The 25,832-nt window shown below is 42.2% G+C and overlaps 1 protein-coding gene across 1 annotated transcript in view; it reads left to right on the top strand.

Moving 5' to 3' along the window:
- The first annotated feature begins 1,408 nt into the window (after nucleotides 1-1,408).
- The window catches only part of LOC142657250 (platelet-derived growth factor subunit B-like), a 52,966-nt gene continuing 28,542 nt past the window's right edge, over nucleotides 1,409-25,832 (top strand). The window contains exons 1-2 of the mRNA XM_075832303.1: nucleotides 1,409-1,765; nucleotides 8,106-8,202. Of these exons, the coding sequence (XP_075688418.1) occupies nucleotides 1,709-1,765; nucleotides 8,106-8,202 (154 nt within the window). The 5' untranslated portion in view covers nucleotides 1,409-1,708. The remainder of the gene's footprint in view (nucleotides 1,766-8,105; nucleotides 8,203-25,832) is intronic.

The raw sequence follows: 25,832 nt of genomic DNA, 5'->3' as shown, positions 1-25,832 counted from the left end.
ATTACAATTTCTTTGTGCACAATGCAAATAAATCTATATAATTTTGACAATGTGATTTTCTTTTTTTTTTTGTGTATAATCTATCTCTCACTGGTAAAATGAACCTAGCCTAAAAATTCTAGACTGTTCATGTCTTTGACAGTGGGCAAACTTACAAAATCAGCAAGGGATCAAATACTTATTTCCTTCACTGTATATCCTGTATTAATTCTTAACTGTTTTCAGGTTCTCTGCTTGTTGTTGTTCAGTAGGAACATTTATAGTTTATTTTAGTGGATAAAATTCTGTCCATGGTCATGTAATGGACACACAGGTGCTGGGATTGTTAGACGACACAGCTCTAATATACATACTGTAACTGCAACGAGCCGTGCACCTGTGTGTCCATCACATGACCAGGACAGAATTTTATCCAGTAAAAGTAAACAATAAATGTTCCTACTGAATGACAACAAGCAGAGATCTTAAAAATCTGTGAGGAATTAATACAGATAGTATATTGGAACATTGTGTAACTTTTAATTATACATAAAATAATAATAGCTTGCTGAAAGTGGACAACCCCCATTAAATGCTCTGGTCTATTGTGAACATTACTGCTTAAAGGGGTTGACCACTACCAGACAAGTGATGACCTATCTACCGGATAGGTCATCAGTACATGAACTGTGGGGGACCGACACCCGGACCCTGCACGGTTAAGCTGCTCCGGCTACCGGACGTCCGGGCCGGAAGCACATAGCTCCGATCATGGAATAGCGGCCGAGCTGCAGTACTGCAGCTCTGCTCCTATTCAAGTTAATAGGAGCAGAGCTGCAGTTCGGCAGCACAGCCCCTATGTTATGTATGGAGCCAACTGCTTCCGACGCCGAACATTTTATAATGTGCAATAACATCCGGTGCCCACAGGCCACCGAAGCAGCTGAACGGTGCGGGGTTCTTGTGTCGGACCCGCACCGATGATATACTGAAGACCTATCCAGTGGATATGTCATCAACTGTCCAGCAGCGGACAACCTCTTTAACACATTGATATACATGCCCCGAGTCTGCCATGCTGAGCGTGCTTTCAACAGCATAAATGCTTTACAATGTACTGCAGCTCTGTGAAGCAGCAACCATGCAATGTGTGAGCTACTGATCATTAGCACAGTAGCAGCAGATGAAGGATTTGTAAATGATTTTCCCTTATCATTCCTGTACATGTTGTGTCTGCACCGTTAAAGGGTGTTGACTGTCCCTCCTACTTGTAGAGACATCACTCCATCCTACAACACCTTTCCATACAGTTCTGACTATACCACCCCCCCCCCCCCCTTAGTAGCCGGCCCTTCCCCTCTAGCACACGCCTCTTGACTGGGACAACTAAAGAAAACTGCACACTTAGAATTTGTGTCAGTGGCTTTGGTTCAGCTCTGAGCATCTGATCTGGAAGGAAACCCTTGACCTACATGACAGTCTGTGTCACCCTGCTGGAATACTAATGCCACCTATCACCTTCCAAATTTTGTTTCTCTCTTTCTACATAAGACCTTAGAATTCTACCTGAAACAACAATATCAACCCTACAGACTTTGGAATAAGGAGACCTTTTTTGGGGGAGGGGTATCCCCTACTAGGAGGGTGCCAGCCTTCCTGCTATTCACTATCTGAGAAGATCTGACATCTGCTATATACATGTTCCACATATTCTCCCTTGGACTACAGGATGAATCTTGGGGGTCTGCTAATGTCTATTTGGCTTCTACATGTGGTTCGTGCTGAGGTAAGAATCAGAACTGATAGGATTGTGTTTACACCTTCAGACTATGAACAATGAGACACATGTAAATATTTATCCCTTTTAAAGGTTTTTTTGGAGACAGTTCTTGAACCTATCAATTCTGAATCTATGGAATAGTCTACCGCAGGAGCTGGTCACAGCAGGGACAGTAGATGGCTTTGAAAAAGGGTTAGATAATTTCCTAGAACAAAAAATATAAGCTCCTATGTGTAGAAATGTTTACCGTCCCTTTTCCCGTCCCTTGGTTGAACTTGATCGACATGAGTCTTTTTCCAACCGTACTATGTAACTATATAACTATGTAATATTTGAAATTCTTTTCATCGCTAATTCCCAAACATTCAAATCAGATGGATGCACAGAAAAAGCAGAATCCTCAAGAATTTATTTACCACTACTTGGCGATCATCATGTAGCTTCAGGATTATCAGTCCCTTTTATTCCTCATTAAAACAGAGAGCAATAATGAAATCCAAGAGATGTTTATAGCCTGAGAATTGCCGCCTTGTAGCTGGAGCATTTCATGCAGTTATATATATAAGCAAGATTTTATGTATTACCTGGAAACTACAGACTATGCACTGCGCTTATTACAATTCCTGTCCATGTGCCACCTGAGCACTAACCCTGGGAAGGGCTGTAACATGGGGAGTGTTGTGTGGTATTGGATGCCACTTGTAGAGGTGACCTGCCAGCAGTGCCTGTGTGTATGCGGAAGGTGTATGGCCAGATGCCTGGAACACACAGTATTTGCAGCCTCAGGGAGAGTGAAGGGGACAGGTCACATTACAACACACGCACATGTCTGTCAGGCAGGGAGAGAGCAGCATGGAGGGAGGAATACACATGTACAAGAGGAGAGGTTGCAATATAGGAGAGAGGGAAAAATATCTGAAAGACACAATTAGGTGTGCACTTGTCATGGGGTAAACTGTCTGTTTCTCAATGCAGCAGAGCTGAGTTTGTCATTTTTCCAATAAAGTATCCTACTGTTGAAAATCGTATCAATTGGTGCAAATGACAGAAATTAATAGTTACTTTGTGGAAAAAATCTAAAATCTTCGTTTCTGATCAAGTTGTTTAACCACCTTTTATTTTCAATTCTGAAAAAGTTCTATAAATAGAAAAAAAAATCATTACTTTCTATATCCAAGTAAAATAAATCTGTGTGTTGTTTGAGAATCAACCTTAATTTTAGGAGCGCATTCCATGTGCCCCACCATATACCAATGTACAGGACCACTAACTATAAATACATTCTGACACCAAAAAGGAGACAGGGTCGGACTCCCCATCTCTTCAGGAATTCTAGCTCGACTCTATGCACTAGCTGGCAGAATGTAAACATGGGGCAGTAGTGATGCATGTTCTTTGGATGACTTCCAATACAGGTGCATTATGTCAGGCTGTCTGGACCTCCTGTCTACTCAAGCCTTCCTCTTTGTTTCTTTGTTCATTGAATGTTTACTTTAAAACACACACACACACACACACACACACACACACACACACACACACACACACACACACACACACACACACACACACACACACACACACACACACACACACACACACACACACACACACACGCACACCTTATATATATACATAGATGTACATGTATATATATAGATATATATGTATGTGTGTGTGTGTGTGTGTGTGTGGCACATTGCAATATGGTACTTTATCTAAAGCAAAGAGGTTACTTTTATCTGGCCCTTTCCACTCTTGCAATGTTTTAGTCTCTATGTCCACTGCTATTTGTCAAGCTTCTCACTTTCTCCGCTCAGCCCTCTCACCTCTCTCCACAAGGGGACTTTGTTTTTTTTGAAGAACAATAGTTGCATCTCTCCCTACAGTGCCGCTATTTCTTTCCTAGAAAGGTTGCCTGCCAACATTTTCTTTGTCCTAGCCTGCTTATTCTCTAGGTTGGGATTTTCTCTCTGAGAGAATTTAGTATGTTGCTCTAACCACCTTATTAAGGCTATGTTCACACAGAGTTTTTTTGCAGGTGGAATTTCTGACTCAAAATTCAGTTTGGAATTTTGAGGAAGATTTTCCTCTCCCTGCAATGGGAGGTCAGAGGCGTAAACGCCCGAAGATAGGGCATGTCCCTTCTTGCTCCCGCGAGACGGTTTTACTGCTCTCGGGAAAAAGACGCCTCCGTATCCAATTGAAATCAATGGGAGGCATTTTCAGGCCATTTTTGATGAGTTTTGCGGCGCGGTTTCCGCTTCAAAAAACTCGTCAAAATAACTCTGTGTGAACGTAGCCTAAAGTGGAGAATGGTCTTGAAAAATGTGGTGTTAATAAATGTTATCTTGGTCATGAACTGCAAACCAGAGTAATATTTCCTCACTTCAGTCTGTGTCTCTCAAATGTGCTGATATTAAAAAGAAAAGTTTAAATTGACTTGGAATGTTTTGGTTTACAAAAGTCAGAGGCGTGGCTAGGGGGAGGCAGGCGGGTTATGTGCCTTGGGCACAACTAAGAGGGAAGTTGGGGGGCGCCAGGGCTACACCGTCCTGCTGCATCTCTGAGGGGGCGGCGGCGCCAATGAAACCAGACGCCGTCACACGCTCCTGCACTATAGGCGATAAACGGCCGGGTACGTTCCGTGCCCGGCCATTGAGCACTTTAAACAACTCAAGCAGGGCGGTTACTGCTTTCTGCCGCTTGAATCTTTGAAAGGTGCTAATTGACAGGGCAAGTCATGGTGCCCTGCCAATCAGCGCCTTAAATAGATGCAAGCGGCGCGATGACATCATCGCACCGCTTGCGTCATTCAACCCCAGCAGACATGCTCAGAAGAGAGCAGGGCTGCATTGCTACCGGACGGCGCGGGAACGGGATTAAGATGAGTATGTAATTTTTTTTTTTTATTCTAATAAAATTGTGAGTGACATTGTCTACACAGGGGGCTCTATCTACCAGGGGGTGCTATATACAGGGGTGGGTTAGATGTGGAGTACTATAGAGGGAACTATATGTGGATCACTATAGGGGGAGCTATATGTGAGGCACTATATACAGGGACGGGCTTTATGTGGAGCACTATTTATAGGGGGAGATATATACAGGGCACTATCTACAGGGGTGGGCTATATGTTGGACACTATATACAGGGGGGCTATATACAGGGGTCGGCTATATATGGATTGCTATAAGGGGAGCTATATGTGAGGCACTCTATACAGGGGTGGGCTATATGTAAAGCACTATTTATAGGGGGATATATATTCAGGGCACTATCTACAGGGGTGGGCTATATGTTGGACACTATATACAGGGGGGCTATTTACAGGGGTATATAGAGCACTATAGGGGTAGCTATATGTGAGGCACTATATACAGGGGTGGGCTATATGTGGAGCACTATTTATAGGGGAGATATATGTAGGGCACTATCTACAGGAGTGGGCTATATGTTAGACACTATATACAGGGGTGGGCTGTATATGGAGCACTATCTACATGGGGGCTATATGTGGGGCACTATCTATAGGGGGGCTACATGTGGGATACTATATACATGGGGCTATATTTGTGGCACTATCTACAGGGGTGGCTATATGTGGGCACTATCTACAGAGGGCTGTATGTGGGGCACTATCTACAGGGGCTCTATGGGGTCACCATCTATAGGGGGCACTATGGGGGGGGGGGCTCTACCTACAGGGGGCACATTGTGTGTGTGTGTGTGTGTGTGGGACACAGTTTATGGTGCTATTATAATTAGAGGTGCAGTCTAAGGCGCTATTACATTGTATATTTAGGGGCAAAGTGTCTGGCACCATGAGAACTTCTCTTTGTTTATAGGTGCAGAAATGTTTGAGAAGTGAGAAGCTGCAGACATCTGAGTTGCAAACTGCAGAAATGGCCTGTGGCCTGAGAGAAGTCATCATAGAGGTCTTGACCGGATGGAGAAGAAGAGAGAAAAAGAACTAAAATCTGGCATCGTCTGTGAGTCATCTAAATGTTTATTCTGCCTCTAATCAGCACTGTAGTCACTGTATGATCTGCAGCGAGATGATGGGTGGTGTGATTTTTTATGTTGGTAAACCGCATCTCCCAGAATATCCTTACCATTGCATTGCTGGGAGCCGTATACAATTTAGTGCAAACCTATAAGGCAGGGGTTACACTAAATTGAGCTGTATTTGTGCTGGTGTTGTATTTATGTACTGAGCTTGGTTCTGGTACAGTATATATGTATGAGCTTTGTTTTGGTGCTGTATGTATGTACTGAGCTGGGCTCTGGTACTGTATATATGTATTGAGCTTTTTTCTGGTACTGTATATATGTATTGAGCTGGGTTCTGCCACTGTATATATGTACTGATCTTGGTGTAATGGCAGGAAGGAGGTGAAGGGAAAGTGAGCCCTAATCTACCCACCGCCCTGTCCCTGCCTACTTGCAACGACCCGCCCTAGGCGACGGGGTACAACTGGGCGGCGGTTTCTACGCTGTCTAAATGCACGGGAGAACAAACAGGGAACGCGCAAGGGAAGGGGCAGTAGCCCACGGAACGCCGCGAGGAAACGGAGCGGTGAATGAATAGTCAAGACCAGGATGAAGTGGAGTATACCAACGTGAGCACGGAGAAGGAAGCAAGCCAGGGGCAAAGCGAAGCAGGTTAAGCGGAACTGCAGCAAGGCAGAAGCACGGCAGAAGCAGGCTGGAGCAAGCAGCAGTGGGGCCAGGAATCCAGAAGAATTACAAGCACTGAGGAAGAGAACACGGCAGGTAATAAAGGACAGGGGGCGGAGCTAACTCCGACTGACCAGGCCGCGATAGGCTCTCCCACTCCTGAGCCTGCCACCCTGGTTGGTGGGAGACGGTGTCAGTCTAACAGGTCTGGCCTCAGGTGTGGATTGATTAATCCCAGGAGTATACCTAGACGTAGTACCTGGCAGATCCCTAACACTTGGTTCTGGAGCTGTATATATGTACTGAGCTTTGTTCTGGTGTTGTATTTATGTACTGAGCTTTGTTCTGATGCTATATATATGCACTGAGCTTTGCTCTGGTGCTGTATATATGTATTGAGCTTGGTTCTGGAGCTGTATATATGCACCGAGCTTTGTTCTGGTGCTGTATATATATACTGAGCTTGGTTCTGCTGCTGTAAATTTGTAATGAGCTTGATTCTGGTGTTGTATATATGTATTGAGCTTTGTTCTGGTGCTGTATATATATAATGAACTTGGTTCTGGTGTTGTATATAGAACTATAATGCTTGTAAAATGTACAAATGGCTTTATGCTTGAGTTACATGAAAGAAAATGACACCTCATTGATTGGTAGAGAAAACAAACATGGTGAGAGGGAAGGCGATGTCGGGAAAGAGGTTCAGGGAAGGGGGGCGCCAAACTGAATCCTTGCCCTGGGTGCTGGATAAGCTAGCTACGCCTCTGTACAAGTGTTTCCATGGTGTTGGGACTTTCTAATGCTTTGCAAATCTGCAAATCTACAGACATATGTTATATTTAGCTGAACAAAATCTGGTATGAAGCGATCATTCCTGAATTTGACAGATCTCATGATACATATATATATTAAATACTTCATGCGGTTGTTGGTGTTTGCTTTTAATATGTAGACTTGATACATTTATACTAGTTGTCTGTGATTGTTAAAATAATAAATACTGACATTAATGCTAATTGTTACATTGCTTTCAATGATACAATGCTCTATGCTTTGTTCGAGTGCAGCACATTTATACACTCACATGCATTTAGCAAGCATCACTTGAAAGGATGACAGCTGCAATGATGATGTATTCATTTTGTAAATAAAATAGTAAATACTACAGTTAAAAGTAATAGGGAGCTATGACAAAAAGACAAGTACGGAATGCATATTCCATAAAAAAAAAAAAACTATAGGACATGAACAACTATTTAAACAGGGTTTATAACAAATCTATAGTACCTGTACTGTATATCCGTGGAATACAGTATGATGGGAAATTAGTAACAGACTATCTCCTATCCCAGTGGACCCATTGAGGGCCATTGGAGGCTATAAAGACAAAATATACTGGACTATGAACACAACCCCCTTGGGGCAGTAAATATGATGTATTGGTATGGTTTATAGACGTTTAGTCCAGTTCATCCACTAAAATATTCCAAGAGTAGGAATAATTTGTTGGTGAACGAGATTGTGAATATGCAAGATGAGTACTCTAATGTTTGATATTGTAATTTTAGAATACGTGATCATTTTGTTCATCTAATGCCATGTCTGTCACACATTGGCTGTTCTACCTACGCTATTTCATAATATTTGTGGTTCGTCTATTACTAGGGGGACCCCATTCCAAGTGAGATGTACGAGAAGATCACAGGAGGATCTGTCAAGTCTATAGCAGATATAAGAAGGTTGCTGCAGATAGAATCCATAGGTAAATCTCTACAGAATTGCGTCTGATGTTGACCATTACAATATGCTATACACTAAGGTGTACTATCAGGGCCGTATTTAGAGTTGATGCTGGCCTAGGCACTTTTAGTGCCAACACCCCCGATAACTCCCGAAGTTATGGAAACAGCGTAGCTCGCTGACATTGCGGCTCCAGTGCTGGACCCAGGAAAGGTAACTAATAATTTTTTTGATTTTTTATGTGTTACTAATGTTTTTTTGTGTTGGATTGTTGTTTTTAATATAGGTTCGGTTGTTGGACTACTTCGGATTCGAGGACTAATTAGATTACGGTGTATTTATTTTCAATAAAATGGTTAATGAGGGTTGTGTAGGTTTTTAATTTCAGTAAAATATTTTTTCTGTGTGTCTATGTTTCTTTTTAATTTTATTACTACCGCCTTAGTAATGGCTGCTGGCTGATTGACAGCGTCCATTACTAAGGCGGGGGTTAGTGTTAGCCTGTCAAAAGTCTAGCAGTAACCAACCATTATTACCCTGGTACCCACCGCCACTAGGGGTACCGGGAAAAGCCGGGTACGATCCAGAAGTGGTGGTTGGGTACTGGGGCAGCCGCAGGCTGGTATTAGGCTGGAAATCACAAAAATAGTGGCCCTTCCCACCCTGGTAATGCTAGGCTGCTGCTATGTTGCATCTGGCTGGTTATGAAAAATAACCCCATGTTGGTTTTTTCAATTATTTATTTGAAAAAATAAAAAACGATGTGGGGTCCCCCCCCCATTTTTCATAACCAGCCAGATATAACATAGCAGCAGCAGGCTAGCATTACCATGGTGGGAAGGGATCCTTTTTTTTGGCTTTCCCAGCCTATTAATACCAGCCAGCGGCCACCCCAGAGCCCGACCATCGCTGCAGATGGTTGGGTATTGGATCATACCCGTCTCTTCCCAGTACCCCTGGCGGCGGTGGGTACAGGGGTAATAATGGGGGCTTACTGCTAGTCTTTTCACCAGCTAACACTAAGCCCCGCCTTAATAATGGAGCCATTACTAAGGCAGTAGTAATATATTTTTTTAAAAAAAGCATCAACACATTAAACATATTTTATTAAAATAAAACCGCACACACAACCCTTATTATCTTATTGAAAATAAAAACGCAGTCATAGGAGTAGTCCTCGAATCCGAAGTAGTACAACAACCGATCCTGTAATAAAACACAAAAAAGAAACACCAAAAAAACTTTATACTAATAAATGAATAAGAAAAACAATTATTATACTTACCTTCTTGGGTTCGTGACAGTTAAATAAGCAGTGACAGCTTTAAGCTGTCATTGGTTAGTTTACATCACTAGGTCCCAGGTTATCCCTGGGTCATTCTCCTACTTTTAAAAGCAGGCCAATGAATTTAGGTAACTGGTCACCATGTGATGTAAACTATCCAATGGCAGCTTATAGCTGTCACTGCTTAGTTTACTGAGCCTTGTAAGTGGCGCAGGATCACACGAGATGCGCCAGAATTTTGTTGCATCTCGGGTGCGTATGCCACTATAAACCTAGTCCTGGACTCCTTTAGATACAAAGGAACCCTCACGCTAGGAGTTACTAGCATCTGCTCGGGATCACCATTTACGTATGCTGTTGATGCAGGCCGGGTCTCTTCTGATCGGGCCTGCTCCAGTGGAATGATGCCAGATGGTGCGATGACTTAATCACGCCCCCTCGCCACAAGAAAAGTGCCAAATGGCGAGGTGGGGAACTGATGGTTCACTTGCCTCATCTGCGCTTTTAATTAAATTTGTGTCCTAAGGACGCAGATACAATTGAAGCAACCCTCTGGTCCCGGGGACTGTGACATAACTACATAGTTACATAGCTTGAAAAAATACATAGGTGCATCAGGTTCAACCTTTCTCAATAAATTCCCATCATTCATTGCTTATTACCCGTCATTCATTACTTGATTAATTATAACCCTCAATGCCATTCGTAAGTAAGTAAGTAAGCGATGTGCAGCCACATAAACAGAGATTAACGTTAATCAAGTGTCCTGATAATGAATACACATGATCATCCAGCCTGGACATCATGTGTATTCAGAATCCTGACACTTCTGACTCTTTTCTTTGAGATTTCTAGCAAGAGAAACGAAATCTCGCGAGATTACGGAGATTTCGTTTCCCTTGCTGCAAATCTCACAGAAAAGATTCAGAAGTATCCTGATAATGAATGCACATGATCATCCAGCCTGGACGTCATGTGTATTCAGAATCCTGACACTTCTGAATCTTTTCTGTGAGATTTGCAGCAAGGGAAACAAAATCTCGTTTACCTCTGTAATCTCGCGAGATTTCGTTTCCCTTGTTAGAAATCTCAAAGAAAAGAGTCAGAAGTGTCAGGATTCTGAATACACATGACGTCCAGGCTGGATGATCATGTGTATTCATTATCAGGAGTCAGGACACTTGATTAACGTTAATCTCTGTTTATGTGCTGCACATCGCTGCTGTGTAAATCAATGGAGATGAGTGTATGATGCTGACTGGTCACTGATTGGTCAGCGTCATACACGTAAACACGCCCAGTTAAAAACACAATACACGCCCAGTTGTCCATTTCAAACCTCATTTGCATATATATATATATATATATATATATATATATATATATATATAAAATAGCTCATAACTTGGCCAAAAATGTTACTGTTATCTACATTGCAGCACCGATCACATGCAATAGGAGATAGGGATTTGAGAATCTGGTGACAGAGCCTCTTTAAATATTGGTACAACATCAGCCGTCCTCCAATCCTGTGGCACTGATCCTGTTACAAGAACGTCTAAGAAGATGAGATACAATGGTCTGTCCAATACTGAGTTTAATTCCCTTAATACTCGTAAATGTATGTCGTATGGGCCAGGGGATTTATCAATATTTAATTTGCTCAGACGTAGCTATACTTCCTCCTGTGTTAAGCAGGTAATATTGGGTGGGGAACCTTTCCCCCTGAATATCTGGTACTGGCAGCTCATTAGAGAACACAGAGGAAAAGTATGTGTTTAATGTCTTAGTCCTCCCTTTATCATCTACAATTGCATTTCCATGCTCATTTTTAAGAGGGGCAATATTATCAGATTGTAAAATAATACATACCTTAGCTGGTGCCCTCCAGTTGTGCCGTGGATCCGCTGTTTCCCTCAGTTCTGTCCACAAATGGCTGCAGCACTACTTAAACTATAAGTCTGAGCAGGGCCGGCTTTAAAGAAGCACTCCACTTGTTTTTTAATTGCACCCTTCATTTGTACATTGGTGTTTCATTTGGGTGCAGAAATACTTACTGATCCCCGTATCTTGACGTTTTTCGGGTCCATCGCCGCTTACATGATCTTCATTCTGACCTGGTCTGGAATCGCTGCTTTTCAGAAAACCGGCAGTAAGGCTCTCAATGCATTCCTATGGAGCCTCGTTCTGGCTCCCATAGGAATGCATTGAGAGCCTGAATTCTAGTTTACTCAAGAGCACAGTGACTCCAGAAAAGTCAGAGGGAAGATCACGTCCGAGGCGCTGGACCCGAAAAAGACAATATGCGGGGATCGGTAAGTATTTCTGCACACGGCACCCCACTGAAACACCAATGTACAAATGGAGGGTGCAATAAAAAAAAGTGGAGTGCTTCTTTAAGTTGGATGGCGCCCTATGCAGAACTCTCTATTGCTTCCCTACACAAATCAAAAATTAACCACATATATACTGAACGGATGTTGCCATCTCTATCTTGACTCTGATAACTTGCTCCAGGGTGATATCACACAACAAAAGCCATTGTAAATCAATTTAAAAAGTCAAGTTAAAGTTGCTTGACACTGTGTGTTTAATGCGTTTAAAGTAAAGATATAGGTGGCTACATCTGTACATACATAAAGGCACATATTTAGACATTGCATATAGACACACATATGTACACACACATGCACATAAATATACACATACTGGAACATATACAAACACATAATTGAAAAAATGTACACACATAGGAACACATGTACACATACAGACCTATATATACCCACAAAGGCAGACATATACACAGTACAGATAGTGTAGTAGACATTGCCTGCAGTCCTATGTAACACCACAGATAATACAGTGATAACTCTGATTACAGATAATGTAGTAGATGTTACCTGCAGTCCTATGTAACACCACAGATAACACAGTGATAACTCTGATTACAGATAATTTAGTAGATGTTACCTGTAGTCCTATGTAACACCACAGATAACACAGTGATAACTCTGATTACAGATAATATAGTAGATGTTACCTGCAGTCCTATGTAACACCACAGATAACACACTGTAGGGGCTAGGCAATTAATCAAATTAATTTGATTAATTCATCCTTTGATCGAAGCATGATTCTGATTCTAATCAGAGTCGTCAAATTGATATTAGACCTGACCCTATGGCAGCGGCTTCTCATTATGGTAGGCGGGGGCGCTGGAGGAAGAAGCCGCTAGAGCAGCAGCGACTCCAGCTCCAGCAGGCTCTCCGAACTTAAACCCTCCTGACCTCGAGCTGTTTAGCATCAGCTTCCTCTGACGTCTTCCATCTCCTCGGCGTATAGCACAAACACGATGTGAATGTGGTCTAAGGCCACACGCACACGACCGTAGCCATGTGCGCGGCCGTGATTTTCGGGTCGACTGGCCACGGAGTGTCAGCCGCAAGCCGCCCATTATTTTCAATGAGCCCGAACCGTAATAAGGCTTGCCCGTTCTTTCTGCGGTCCGGGCTCTGGGGCAATGCACGGAGCGTGGAAACCACGGTCGTGTGCATGGCCCCATAGGAATGAATGGGGCCGCAATTCTCCCGTGGATTTTCGAGGGAATTGCGGCCGCAAAAGCACGTTCGTGTGCATGGGGCCTTAGTAGTAGGAGTAAAACACAGTGATAACTCTCTGAGTACAGATAATGTAGTAGATGCACATACAGAAATATATACACATACAGACACATATATAGGCACTTAGACACACAAATACACACACAGAGACACATATACACACATACTAGAACTTATACACATACACACACACAGAGACATACATAGTTACATAGTTACATAGTTAGTACGGCTGAAAAAAGACACATGTCCATCAAGTTCAACCAAGGGACGGGAAAAGGGAAGGAATACATTTCTACACATAGGAGCTAATACTTTTTTGTTCTAGGAAATTATCTAACCCTTTTTTAAAGCCATCTACTGTCCCTGCTGTGACCAGCTCCTGCGGTAGGCTATTCCATAGATTCACAGTTCTCACAGTAAAGAAGGCTTGTCGCCTCTGCAGGTTGAACCTTTTTTTCTCCAGACGGAGGGAGTGCCCCCTTGTTTTTTGAGGGGGTTTTACATGGAACAGGATTTCACCATATTTTTTGTATGTGCCATTAATATATTTATATAAATTAATCATGTCCCCCCTTAGTCGTCTTTTTTCAAGGCTAAATAGGTTTAATTCTTTTAATCTTTCCTCATAACTTAAATTCTCCATGCCCCTAATTAGCTTAGTTGCTCTTCTTTGTATTTTTTCCAACTCCAGGGCAACCTTTCTATGAACTGGAGCCCAGAACTGAACTGCGTATTCTAGATGAGGCCTCACTAATGCATTGTAAAGTGGCAATATTACATCCCTGTCCCGCGAGTCCATGCCTCTTTTAATACACGACAATATCCTGCTGGCCTTTGAAGCAGCTGATTGACACTGCATGCTGTTATTTAGTTTATGATTTACAAGTACACCCAGATCCTTCTCAACAAGTGAATCCCCCAGTGTAGCTCCCCCTAGGACATATGATGCATGCAGGTTGTTGGTACCCAGATGCATAACTTTACATTTATCTACATTAAACTTCATCTGCCAAGTGGATGCCCAAACACTTCGTTTGTTTAAATCTGCTTGCAATTCATTACCATCTTCCATAGACTGAACTATATTACATAGCTTGGTGTCATCTGTAAAAATAGAAATAGTGCTATTAATCCCATCCTCTATATCATTAATAAATAAATTGAATAATAGTGGTCCCAGCACTGAACCCTGGGGTACACCACTTATTACCGGGGACCATTCAGAGTAGGAATCATTGACCACAACTCTCTGGATACGGTCCTTGAGCCAATTCTCAATCCAACTACAAACTATATTTTCTAAACCTATAGTCCTTAATTTACCCATTAGGCGTCTATGGGGGACAGTGTCAAATGCCTTTGCAAAGTCCAAAAACACTATATCCACAGTGGCCCCCCTGTCTAGGCTTCTGCTCACCTCTTCATAAAAACAGATTAGGTTAGTTTGACAACTTCTGTCCTTAGTAAAACCGTGCTGGCTGTCACTTATAATGCTATTTTTCGTCACATAATCCTGTATATAGTCCCTCAATAGCCCACATAGACAAATAGAGGCACAAACAGCAGACAGATTGAGCACTTACCATCTCCTTCCTCAAAGACTTCTTGCAGGACGGGCTGTGAGCAGAGCTTCCTCCTCTTGCTTCTTCTGCTGTGTATCCTCCATGCCGGCATGTGTCAGAAACACTACAACTGTTCTTGGACTGGATACAGTTGCTAATGTGAGCAGTTCTGTCCAATCCATGAGCATAGGGCGTGTCTCAAAAGCGCTGGGGTAGCCACCCCCACTGCTCCTACCCTGTGAGTGATCTGACCACTGGTCAGTCAGGTCACAAACTTTATTTTCTTAGGAAAAAAAAAACTATCCTGGAGACTTCCCGTCCCGTGCTTGACGCCCTAGGCTCTGCACCCACAGTAGTATCACGGAGTGGGAACTCTACATAAAACATAACCTTTAGGGTATGTTCACACGGCCTATTTACGGACGTAAATCGGGCGTTTTTGCCCCGAATTACGCCCGAAAATAGCGCCTCAATAGCGCTGACAAACATCTGCCCATTGAAAGCAATGGGCAGACGTTTGTCTGTTCACACGAGGCGTATATTTACGCGCCGCTGTCAAATGACGGCGCGTAAATTGACGCCCGCGTCAAAGAAGTGACCTGTCACTTCTTTGGCCGTAATTGGAGCCGCTATTCATTGACTCCAATGAATAGCAGCGCTAATTACGGCCGTAATTGACGCGGCGTTCAAGCGCCTGCACATGCCGGTACGGCTGAAATTACGGGGATGTTTTCAGGCTGAAACATCCCCGTAATTTCAGCCGTTACGGACCCCCGCCGTGTGAACATACCCTTATTCATTATTAAGATTAAAATACTCTGGGTAATTCTTTTGAATGCAAATACCCTTGATACAACCAGGGTTGAATCAAATAAACAATTCACAGTAACCACCTGCAGTATCCAGAAAATGATATCTAGAAGGCATCTTAATAATGAATAAAGGTTATGTTTTATGAAGAGTTCCCACTCTGTGATACTACTTGTTTCTTTGAGGAACCCACATATTTATTTCAGTGATAATACTGCACCCACAGTGCCTAGTGGCAAATACGGGGCTTTATACTATGGATATTACTCCAAACAAGGGTTTGGCGTTATAGGGTCTTTAGGATTATAATACAGTATTCAATTTCATATAAGTGGTCCAATGATTCTTTACTTTTTATATATGCACGTTTTACCAATGATAAATGCCAGTTTTACATATTATTTATATAATAAGCGTGGGAAGATTATCTCTACAAATGTCCTTTGTGGTTGGCATTCAACCAATATTCACACATTTAAATGAAATCTAAAATAATATGTTACATTATGTTGGTATATTTACATTTATAGGCCAGGTTCCCACGGGTCGGATACACTGCGTAAAAACCACGTAGCAGGTCCAACCTTGAACCCGCAGTACATTCTGGCCGAAAAAATCTCACCATTGTGGTGCGGTTTTTCGGACTGAGTTTCCGCTGTGGGAAGCAGCGGTTAAAAAAAAAAATGTTTTACCCCCTCCCTCTTCTTTGTGCGTAGTCTGGCCTCCTACAATGACGTTGCAGGCCATGTGACACTGCAGCCTGTGATTGGCTGCAGCGGTCACATGGGATGAAACAACATCCCAGGAGGCCAGACTGCTGGAAGAAGGAGGGCATTCTGGGTCAATATGATTTTTTTTGTTTTCCATAGTTGCAATTTTTGTGGCATAATCGCTGCGCTTACGCCACAAAAGTCGCAGCACTTGACTTTTTGTTGCAAGTTTTGCATCCCCATTGAATTCAATGAGAAAAAGCCACAACAGAAAATCAACAAAAACGCAGCATAAATTGACATGTTTTCTAATTAAATTCCGCACCGCAGGTCAATATATTAACTTTTACGCTGCATTTTTTTTCCACAGCGTGGACATGACATTTTCTAAATCTCATCCACTTTGCTGCTACTGTAAAGTCTGCGGAATTTTTCACTGCGTGGGAAACCGGCCATAGTCAACCTTCAAAAACATCTCACATGGTGCACAATACATATCTTAGCTCCATAAATAATTCAGCACAGATATTGTTGGCAACATCCCAGGAGAATTTCGAATTTTACGCAACGGGCTGCTGATGTTAACATTAACCATAATTCAGTCATGTTCTGTACATACTGTATGTTATTGGCTTTTTATCAGCATGTTAGTGCATGAATATTTCAAAGAACCAGGTGTCTACAATTATTTGCAAGTTACAATATGCAGTCTTAAACATACAGGAATGTACTCGGCTAAATTATAATGTAGATGTGTTTGGGCAATGGTTTTCACCTTAGTGTAGGGGTTAATCACCATACACATAGAGCTGGCCTGAGTGTGCATAAAGTCAGAGTTTGCTATGTTTACTGCAACCTCCCTCCTTGCTATTGTCTCCTTGCACACGTCAGACTCCTGCACTCCGCTCTCTGTGTCTGGACACAACTTCCCCTCTTTGTTTCATGTGCCAGTCTCAAACTCTGGCTTGTGCTTGAAAAGAATTCCTTGCAAACCCACCCCTTTGCAAAACCCGCCCTCTAACTTTCCAGACAACATCCTGCTTCTGCAGCTGTATGTTCTATTAATACCCACCAAGCACATCAACCTTCAACCTGGCAGTTCAAGTCGGTTGTGAAGTCGGTTGTGAATAGGAATTTTTTAGCATTGGGAACACTAGCATTGTTTGTATACCTCAACACTAGGAGCTTCCGGTGCGGTTATCACGGACTCTAGTGTGAATTAGGGTCAAGACTATTGTTATGCCCATTTTTCAAATGCTGATTCCGTATTGATATTCTTGTTGAACACTGAGCTATAGTAGGTTCACAATTGAATTAGAACTCAGAGTTTATTATTTAATACGTTTTTATACACACGGTGGGGCTTTTTCACAGTGGTGATTGTACCCCTGTTTTTAGAGAGTTATAAATAAATGTTATATTTTACTCATATATCACACCAGTGAATCCTTTAAAATTGTTATGTTGTGGGAGCACAATTGAATGTATCTTTGAAATACAGTGAATTCATGAAATTGTAAAACCTGGCATGTAATGGTACCGGAGGCCATATAAGTTAGGTGAGGGTACCTTTTGTGTTTCCAGATTTTCAAAAGATCCATTTATATTAGGGAATCAGAAATAATCGAGTTAAAGAGGCTCTGTCACCACATTAGAAGTGCCTTGTCCCTACATAATGTGATCGGCACTTTAATGTATGTGACAACAGTGGTTTTTATTTAGAAAAACAATCATTTTTGAGTAAGTTCCAAGCAATTTTAGATTTATGATAATTACTTTCTTAATGCCCAACTGGGCGTTTTTTAATTTTTGACCAAGTGAGCGTTGCAAAGAGGAGTGTATGACGCTGACCAATCAGCGTCATAAACTTCTCTCCATTCATACTCAGCACAGCGTGAGCTAGCGAGATCAGTCTGTGCTGTCACATACACCTACATTAACTTTACTGAAGTGTCTTGACAGTGAATAGACATTGCCTCCAGCCAGGACGCAATGTCTATTCACAATCCCGACACTTCGGTAAAGTTAATGCACTTACAATGTGGTGACAGAGCCTCTTTAACCGGTTAAGGACTAGGCTGTTTTACAGCTAAATGACCAGAGCAAATTTCACAATTTTGCTATGCGCTTCTTTAGATGACTATAACTCAGCAGGTGAATAAAGTTCATCTTTGAATTTTACACTCTTTTTAAAGGACAGATAGGGCTTTGTTTTAGTGGCATTTGTCAGTATATATCATTTTTATTTTTTTCTCTAAAGTGGGCAAAATTGGAAAAAAATGCAAGAATTTAGCAATTGCGCCAGTTTATGCTAGCATTTTTCACACACGGTATGGACCACGGCCAAAATTAATCTCCTTTCACATTCTTCCACTTCTCCCGTGCATGGGGATACCAAATATGTGAGCCTTATTCACTGTGCGGGCATGTGCCAGGGCTTGGCATAAAAGGAGGCTTTTTGGCCTTTTCGGTCCAGGAATTTTGCATTTGATTTTATAGCCGTATACTGTTTTCTGGGGGTCCTAATGCTGCTGAAACATTAGAAACACCCGATAAATGACTTCATTCACACAAGTAGACCCCACAAGGTTTCCTTCAAGGGGTTTATCATATTTTTAGCAAGTCCAGTTTTCTTCTGAAAGTTTCTTGAATAAGATGGAACAAAATAAAATCAGGACTTTTTTAGCAAATGCGTCAGTTTAGGCTAGTATTTTTCACACACGGTATAGTCCACGGCCAAAATTCATCTCCTTTCATGTTCTTCCACTTCTCCCGTGCATGGGGATACCAAATATGTGTGCCTTATTCACTGTGCGGGCATGTGCCAGGGCTTGGCATAAAAGGAGGCTTTTTGGCCTTTTCGGTCCAGGAATTTTGCATTTGATTTTATAGCCGCATACTGTTTTCTGGGGGGCCTAATGCTGCTGAAACATTAGAAACACCCCATAAATGACTTCATTCACACAAGTAGACCCCACAAGGTTTCCTTCAAGGGGTTTATCATATTTTTAGCAAGTCCAGTTTTCTTCTGAAAGTTTCTTGAATAAGATGGACCAAAATAAAATCAGCACTTTTTTAGCAAATGCGTCAGTTTAGGCTAGTATTTTTCACACACGGTATAGACCACGGCCAAAATTCATCTCCTTTCACGTTCTTCCACTTCTCCCGTGCATGGGGATACCAAATATGTGTGCCTTATTCGCTGTGCGGGCATGTGCCAGGGCTTGGCATAAAAGGAGGCTTTTTGGCCTTTTCGGTCCAGGAATTTTGCATTTGATTTTATAGCCGCATACTGTTTTCTGGGGGTCCTAATGCTGCTGAAACATTAGAAACACCCCATAAATGACTTCATTCACACAAGTAGACCCCACAAGGTTTCCTTCAAGGGGTTTATCATATTTTTAGCAAGTCCAGTTTTCTTCTGAAAGTTTCTTGAATAAGATGGAACAAAATAAAATCAGGACTTTTTTAGCAAATGCGTCAGTTTAGGCTAGTATTTTTCACACACGGTATAGTCCACGGCCAAAATTCATCTCCTTTCACGTTCTTCCACTTCTCCCGTGCATGGGGATACCAAATATGTGTGCCTTATTCACTGTGCGGGCATGTGCCAGGGCTTGGCATAAAAGGAGGCTTTTTGGCCTTTTCGGTCCAGGAATTTTGCATTTGATTTTAGAGCCGCATACTGTTTTCTGGGGGGCCTAATGCTGCTGAAACATTAGAAACACCCCATAAATGACTTCATTCACACAAGTAGACCCCACAAGGTTTCCTTCAAGGGGTTTATCATATTTTTAGCAAGTCCAGTTTTCTTCTGAAAGTTTCTTGAATAAGATGGAACAAAATAAAATCAGCACTTTTTTAGCAAATGCGTCAGTTTAGGCTAGTATTTTTCACACACGGTATAGACCACGGCCAAAAAAAAATCTCCTTTCACGTTCTTCCACTTCTCCCGTGCATGGGGATACCAAATATGTGTGCCTTATTCTCTGTGCGGGCATGTGCCAGGGCTTGGCATAAAAGGAGGCTTTTTGGTCCAGGAATTCTGCATTTGATTTTATAGCAGCGTACTGTTTTCTGGGGGGCCTAATGCTGCTGAAACATTAGAAACACCCCATAAATTACTTCATTCACACAAGTAGACCCCACAAGGTTTCCTTCAAGGGGTTTATCATATTTTTAGACAGTCCAGTTTTCTTCTGAAAGTTTCTTGAATAAGATGGAACAAAATAAAATCAGCACTTTTTTAGCAAATGCGTCAGTTTAGGCTAGTATTTTTCACACACGGTATAGACCACGGCCAAAATTCATCTCCTTTCACGTTCTTCCACTTCTCCCGTGCATGGGGATACCAAATATGTGTGCCTTATTCGCTGTGCGGGCATGTGCCAGGGCTTGGCATAAAAGGAGGCTTTTTGGCCTTTTCGGTCCAGGAATTTTGCATTTGATTTTATAGCCGCATACTGTTTTCTGGGGGTCCTAATGCTGCTGAAACATTAGAAACACCCCATAAATGACTTCATTCACACAAGTAGACCCCACAAGGTTTCCTTCAAGGGGTTTATCATATTTTTAGCAAGTCCAGTTTTCTTCTGAAAGTTTCTTGAATAAGATGGAACAAAATAAAATCAGGACTTTTTTAGCAAATGCGTCAGTTTAGGCTAGTATTTTTCACACACGGTATAGTCCACGGCCAAAATTCATCTCCTTTCACGTTCTTCCACTTCTCCCGTGCATGGGGATACCAAATATGTGTGCCTTATTCACTGTGCGGGCATGTGCCAGGGCTTGGCATAAAAGGAGGCTTTTTGGCCTTTTCGGTCCAGGAATTTTGCATTTGATTTTAGAGCCGCATACTGTTTTCTGGGGGGCCTAATGCTGCTGAAACATTAGAAACACCCCATAAATGACTTCATTCACACAAGTAGACCCCACAAGGTTTCCTTCAAGGGGTTTATCATATTTTTAGCAAGTCCAGTTTTCTTCTGAAAGTTTCTTGAATAAGATGGAACAAAATAAAATCAGCACTTTTTTAGCAAATGCGTCAGTTTAGGCTAGTATTTTTCACACACGGTATAGACCACGGCCAAAAAAAAATCTCCTTTCACGTTCTTCCACTTCTCCCGTGCATGGGGATACCAAATATGTGTGCCTTATTCTCTGTGCGGGCATGTGCCAGGGCTTGGCATAAAAGGAGGCTTTTTGGTCCAGGAATTCTGCATTTGATTTTATAGCAGCGTACTGTTTTCTGGGGGGCCTAATGCTGCTGAAACATTAGAAACACCCCATAAATTACTTCATTCACACAAGTAGACCCCACAAGGTTTCCTTCAAGGGGTTTATCATATTTTTAGACAGTCCAGTTTTCTTCTGAAAGTTTCTTGAATAAGATGGAACAAAATAAAATTAGCTTTTTTTTTTAACAAATGCGTCAGTTTATGCTAGCTTTTTCACACACAAAATGGACCACGGACAAAATTCATCGCATTTCACATTCTTCCTCTTCTCCCGTGCATGGGGATACCAAATATGTGTGCTTTATTCATGGGCATGTGCCAGGGCTTGGCATAAAAAGAGGCTTTTTGGCCTTTTCAGTCCAGGAATTCTGCACTTGATTTTATAGCCGCATACTGTTTTCTGGGGGGTGTAATGCTGCTGAAAGATTAGAAACACCCCATAAATGACTTCATTCACACAAGTAGACCCCACAAGGTTTTCTTCAAGGGGTTTATCATATTTTTAGACAGTCCAGTTTTCTTCTGAAAGTTTCTTGAATAAGATGGATCAAAATAAAATTAGCAATTTTTTAGCAAATGCGTCAGTTTATACCAGCATTTTTCACACACAGCATAGACCACGGTCAAAATTAATCTCCGTTCACATTCTGCCACTTCTCCCGTGCACGGGGATACCAAATATGTGGCCTTATTTATCACATAGAGATGTAGGAGGGCGGAGGATAGAAGAAGATTATTTCACATATCGCTTTTTTTCAAAGCTGGTTTTACAAAACTCAACAGAGTTTCTATAACACTTCCAAAATATCTGCTCTTGAAGCAGAAATCCCAAAATATTCATCTAGGGGTATAATGGGAATTTATTTTTTGGGGTTTTCTAAAATAAGAAATTGCAGGTTAATGCAAATGGAGCTCTCTAGCAGATGAACTTTAGAAAACATCAAACATGACATCCACCCCCCACCCATTCCCTCCCTCACCCTTGGAGTAAAATCATGGGAAAAATAAAAACGTAATGTAGGGCAAATATATTTTCAACAAATTAACTAAAATCTAATAATTCAGAACAGTGTGGTATTTTTTAAAACATGGCTCAATGCACAGGCCTGGTTGCGAGGGACATGAGGGACAGAAATATCGGGAATCTTTGCGGTGCCCGTCTTTTCTGCAGACGCGGCACTTTTTCTGGGGGTTGCTTCTGGTTGCTGTTGGGGGAATCCGACTGATGAAGTGTCTTTCAGTCAGTCGCGTGACATCCTCAGACTGGGGGCATTCTCGGGTGTCCTGAACATCAAAAATGAGGCCTTCAATAATTTTTTCCTGGAAATCCAGGTATGTGTCTCTGCCTCTGTTTTTTTTATACAGCACAAATGAATTGTGGATTGCCACCTGTAACAAATAAATGGCCACTTTTTTGTACCAGGTTTTAGTTTTGCGTTTTACTAAATAGGGCTGTAAAACCTGGTCGCTTAAATCCACCCCCCCCATGTACTTGTTATATTCGGACACGCTCACTGGTTTGTGCTTGTCCGATGTTGCCCCCCTTTCCCTCACTGCCACTGTTCCTGTGGTATGAATCGTGCTTAGCACATACACATCTTTGCGATCCCTGAACTTGACCGCCAGCAATTCTTCAGATGCATAAGCACAGGAGTTCCCCTTTACCATGCGCTTCCCCACTAATTGCTGTGGAAAACCAATTCGGTTTTTGCGCATGGTACCACATGCCCCAGTCCTTGCAGCATGCAAATGCCTAAACAGGGGTACACTAGAATAAAAATGATCACAGTACAGGTGGTACCCTTTGTGAAGCAGAGGCTGCATTATCTCCCACACAATCTTACTGCTGGTGAAAAGATCAGGGGGGCATCCAGGAACATTACTTGTACGGTCCCGCCCTTCATAAATCCTGAAGGCGATGGTATATCCTGACCCGCTTTCACACAATTTGTAGAGCTTAACGCCATATCTTGCCCTTTTGGAAGGTAGATATTGGCGAAAGCTAAGTCTGCCATGAAAGTTGAGGAGGGATTCGTCCACACTTACATTCTGCTCAGGGGTGTAGAGTTGCAGAAATAAATTATTCAGGGAATTTATTAGCGGTCTTATTTTGAACAACCGATCCCGGTTTGCATCGGTACTTGGGGGGGCCTGTGCGTTGTCATTGAAGTGGAGGAACCTCATTATTGTCTCATAACGAGACCTGGGCATTACTGCAGAATATACTGGGGTGGCTTGGGCGGGTCTTGTTGACCAGTAAGACCTAATGGAGGGCTTTTTGACAATACCCATATTTAGGGTGAGCCCCAAAAAATTTTTTAATTCCTGCAAATTGGTGGGCGTCCAATCTCTGGCATGGGTGGATGAAGGTTTCTGCCTTATATATTGCGTGGCATATAAATTTGTTTCGTGGACAATCTGATTTAGGATGTCGTCCGTTATAAATAAATGGAAGTAATCCATTTGGACAAAATTTGTATTGTCCACGGTTATGCCAGGAGTGGCCGTAAATCCGTGGATTCTAGGCCCAAAAGATGGGGCAGGTGCCCATACAAGAGCCTGGACTGGAGGGACCAGGCTGTCCCGTGCTACAGCGCTACTTGGCCCTGCGCTTTCATGTTCTGCAGATTCGACTGCATCAGGGACAACGTCCCCTGAAGATGAACCTGAAGTGACGCTGTCATCGTCACTACCTAAAACAGGTTCCATCTCGGACGCCATCTCTGATGCGGTCTCCGACTCAGACCACAGCATGGCGTATGCCTCCTCGGCGCTAAACAACTTCCTCGCCATAACGTAACTAACACTAACACTAACTAAACAAATTTTTTTTTTTTTTTTATAAAACACACAAACTAACTGCTATATATATCTACACTACCGCTAACAAAAAAATAAACCGCTATTGCTATATATATTATATATATGTGGATATATATATAATTATATACTCCCTACCTGCCTATTCTAATAGAATAAAAGAAAGAAAGGTAGATAGATAGAAAAAAAGATAGATGGATAGATAGATTGTATAGATAGATAGAAATCTATCTATACAGAGAATGTTTTAGAGTGTAACTGTATTTTTTTGTAACTGTAATCTTCTGGCAGCAATTCTCTCGAGTCTCTTCTTCTCCTCAAACTGAAACAATGTTTGAGGAGAAGAAAAGAGGCAGGAGATTTACTGCCAGAAAAGTCAAAATAAAACAAATGTGGTCGCTGTGATAGGTTTTCACAGCGACCACATGTTCAGGGACCATCAGATTGGTCCCTGATACTCTGCCCAGTGCCCAGAGCTGTTGGTAACAGCGTGGGCACAGGGCTGTGTGCACGCGATCGCGTGCACACTGTTTTATAAGCAGGAATGCATGTGATCGCTGTGATTGGTTGTCACAGCGACCACATGTTCAGGGACCATCAGATTGGTCCCTGATACTCTGCCCAGTGCCCAGAGCTGTTGGTAACAGCGAGGGCACAGGGCTGTGTGCACGCGATCGCGTGCACACTGTTTTCTATGCAGAAATGCATGTGATCGCTGTGATTGGTTGTCACAGCGATCACATGTTCAGGGGCCAAAAGATTGACCCCTGACATTCTGCCCAGTGCCCATGGCTGTTAGCAACAGCCAGGGCATAGAGCTGTGTGCACGCGATCGCGCGTGCACAGTCTCTGAAGTGCGGCCGTATATATACTATACGCCGGACTTCAGAGACCCTGACCGCTGGCCGTATATTTACGGCCAGCGGTCGGGAACCTGTTAAAGATATTGTTAGAAAGGCAATACTTTTGTTCTTATGTTCTCTTGTCATTTATATTATGTAAACAGGGTAGTTTTGTCAAATGATCATCACAATCTTCCCTTAACCCCTTCCCTCTTTAGCCACTTTTGACCTTCCTGACCGAGCCTCATTTTTCAAATCTGACATGTGTCACTTTATGTGGTAATAACTCCGGAATGCTTTCACCTATCCAAGCGATTCTGAGATTGTTTTCTCGTGACACATTGGACTTTATGTTACTGGCAAAATTTGCTCGATATGTTCAGTATTTAATTGTGAAAAACACCAAAATTTAGCGAAAAATTGCAAAAATTAGCATTTTTCTCAATTTAAATGTATCTGCTTGTAAGACAGGCAGTTATACCACCCAAAATTGTTTCTAATTAACATCACCCATATGTCTACTTTAGATTGGCATCGTTTTTTGAACATCCTTTTATTTTTCTATGACCTCACAAGGCTTAGAACTTTAGCAGCAATTTCTCACATTTTCAAGAAAATTTCAAAAGGCCATTTTTACAGGGGCCAGTTCAGTTGTGAAGTGGCTTTGAGGGCCTTATATATTAGAAACCCCCAAAAAGTCACCCCATTTTAAAAACTTCACCCCTCAAAGTATTCAAAACAGCATTTAGAAAATGTCTTA

Source organism: Rhinoderma darwinii, chromosome 7, assembly GCF_050947455.1.
Source record: "Rhinoderma darwinii isolate aRhiDar2 chromosome 7, aRhiDar2.hap1, whole genome shotgun sequence".
NCBI classification, from domain to species: domain Eukaryota; kingdom Metazoa; phylum Chordata; class Amphibia; order Anura; family Rhinodermatidae; genus Rhinoderma; species Rhinoderma darwinii.
The sequence above is the reverse complement of the archived record's forward strand: the minus strand, read 5'-3'. Positions and strand labels throughout refer to the sequence as shown.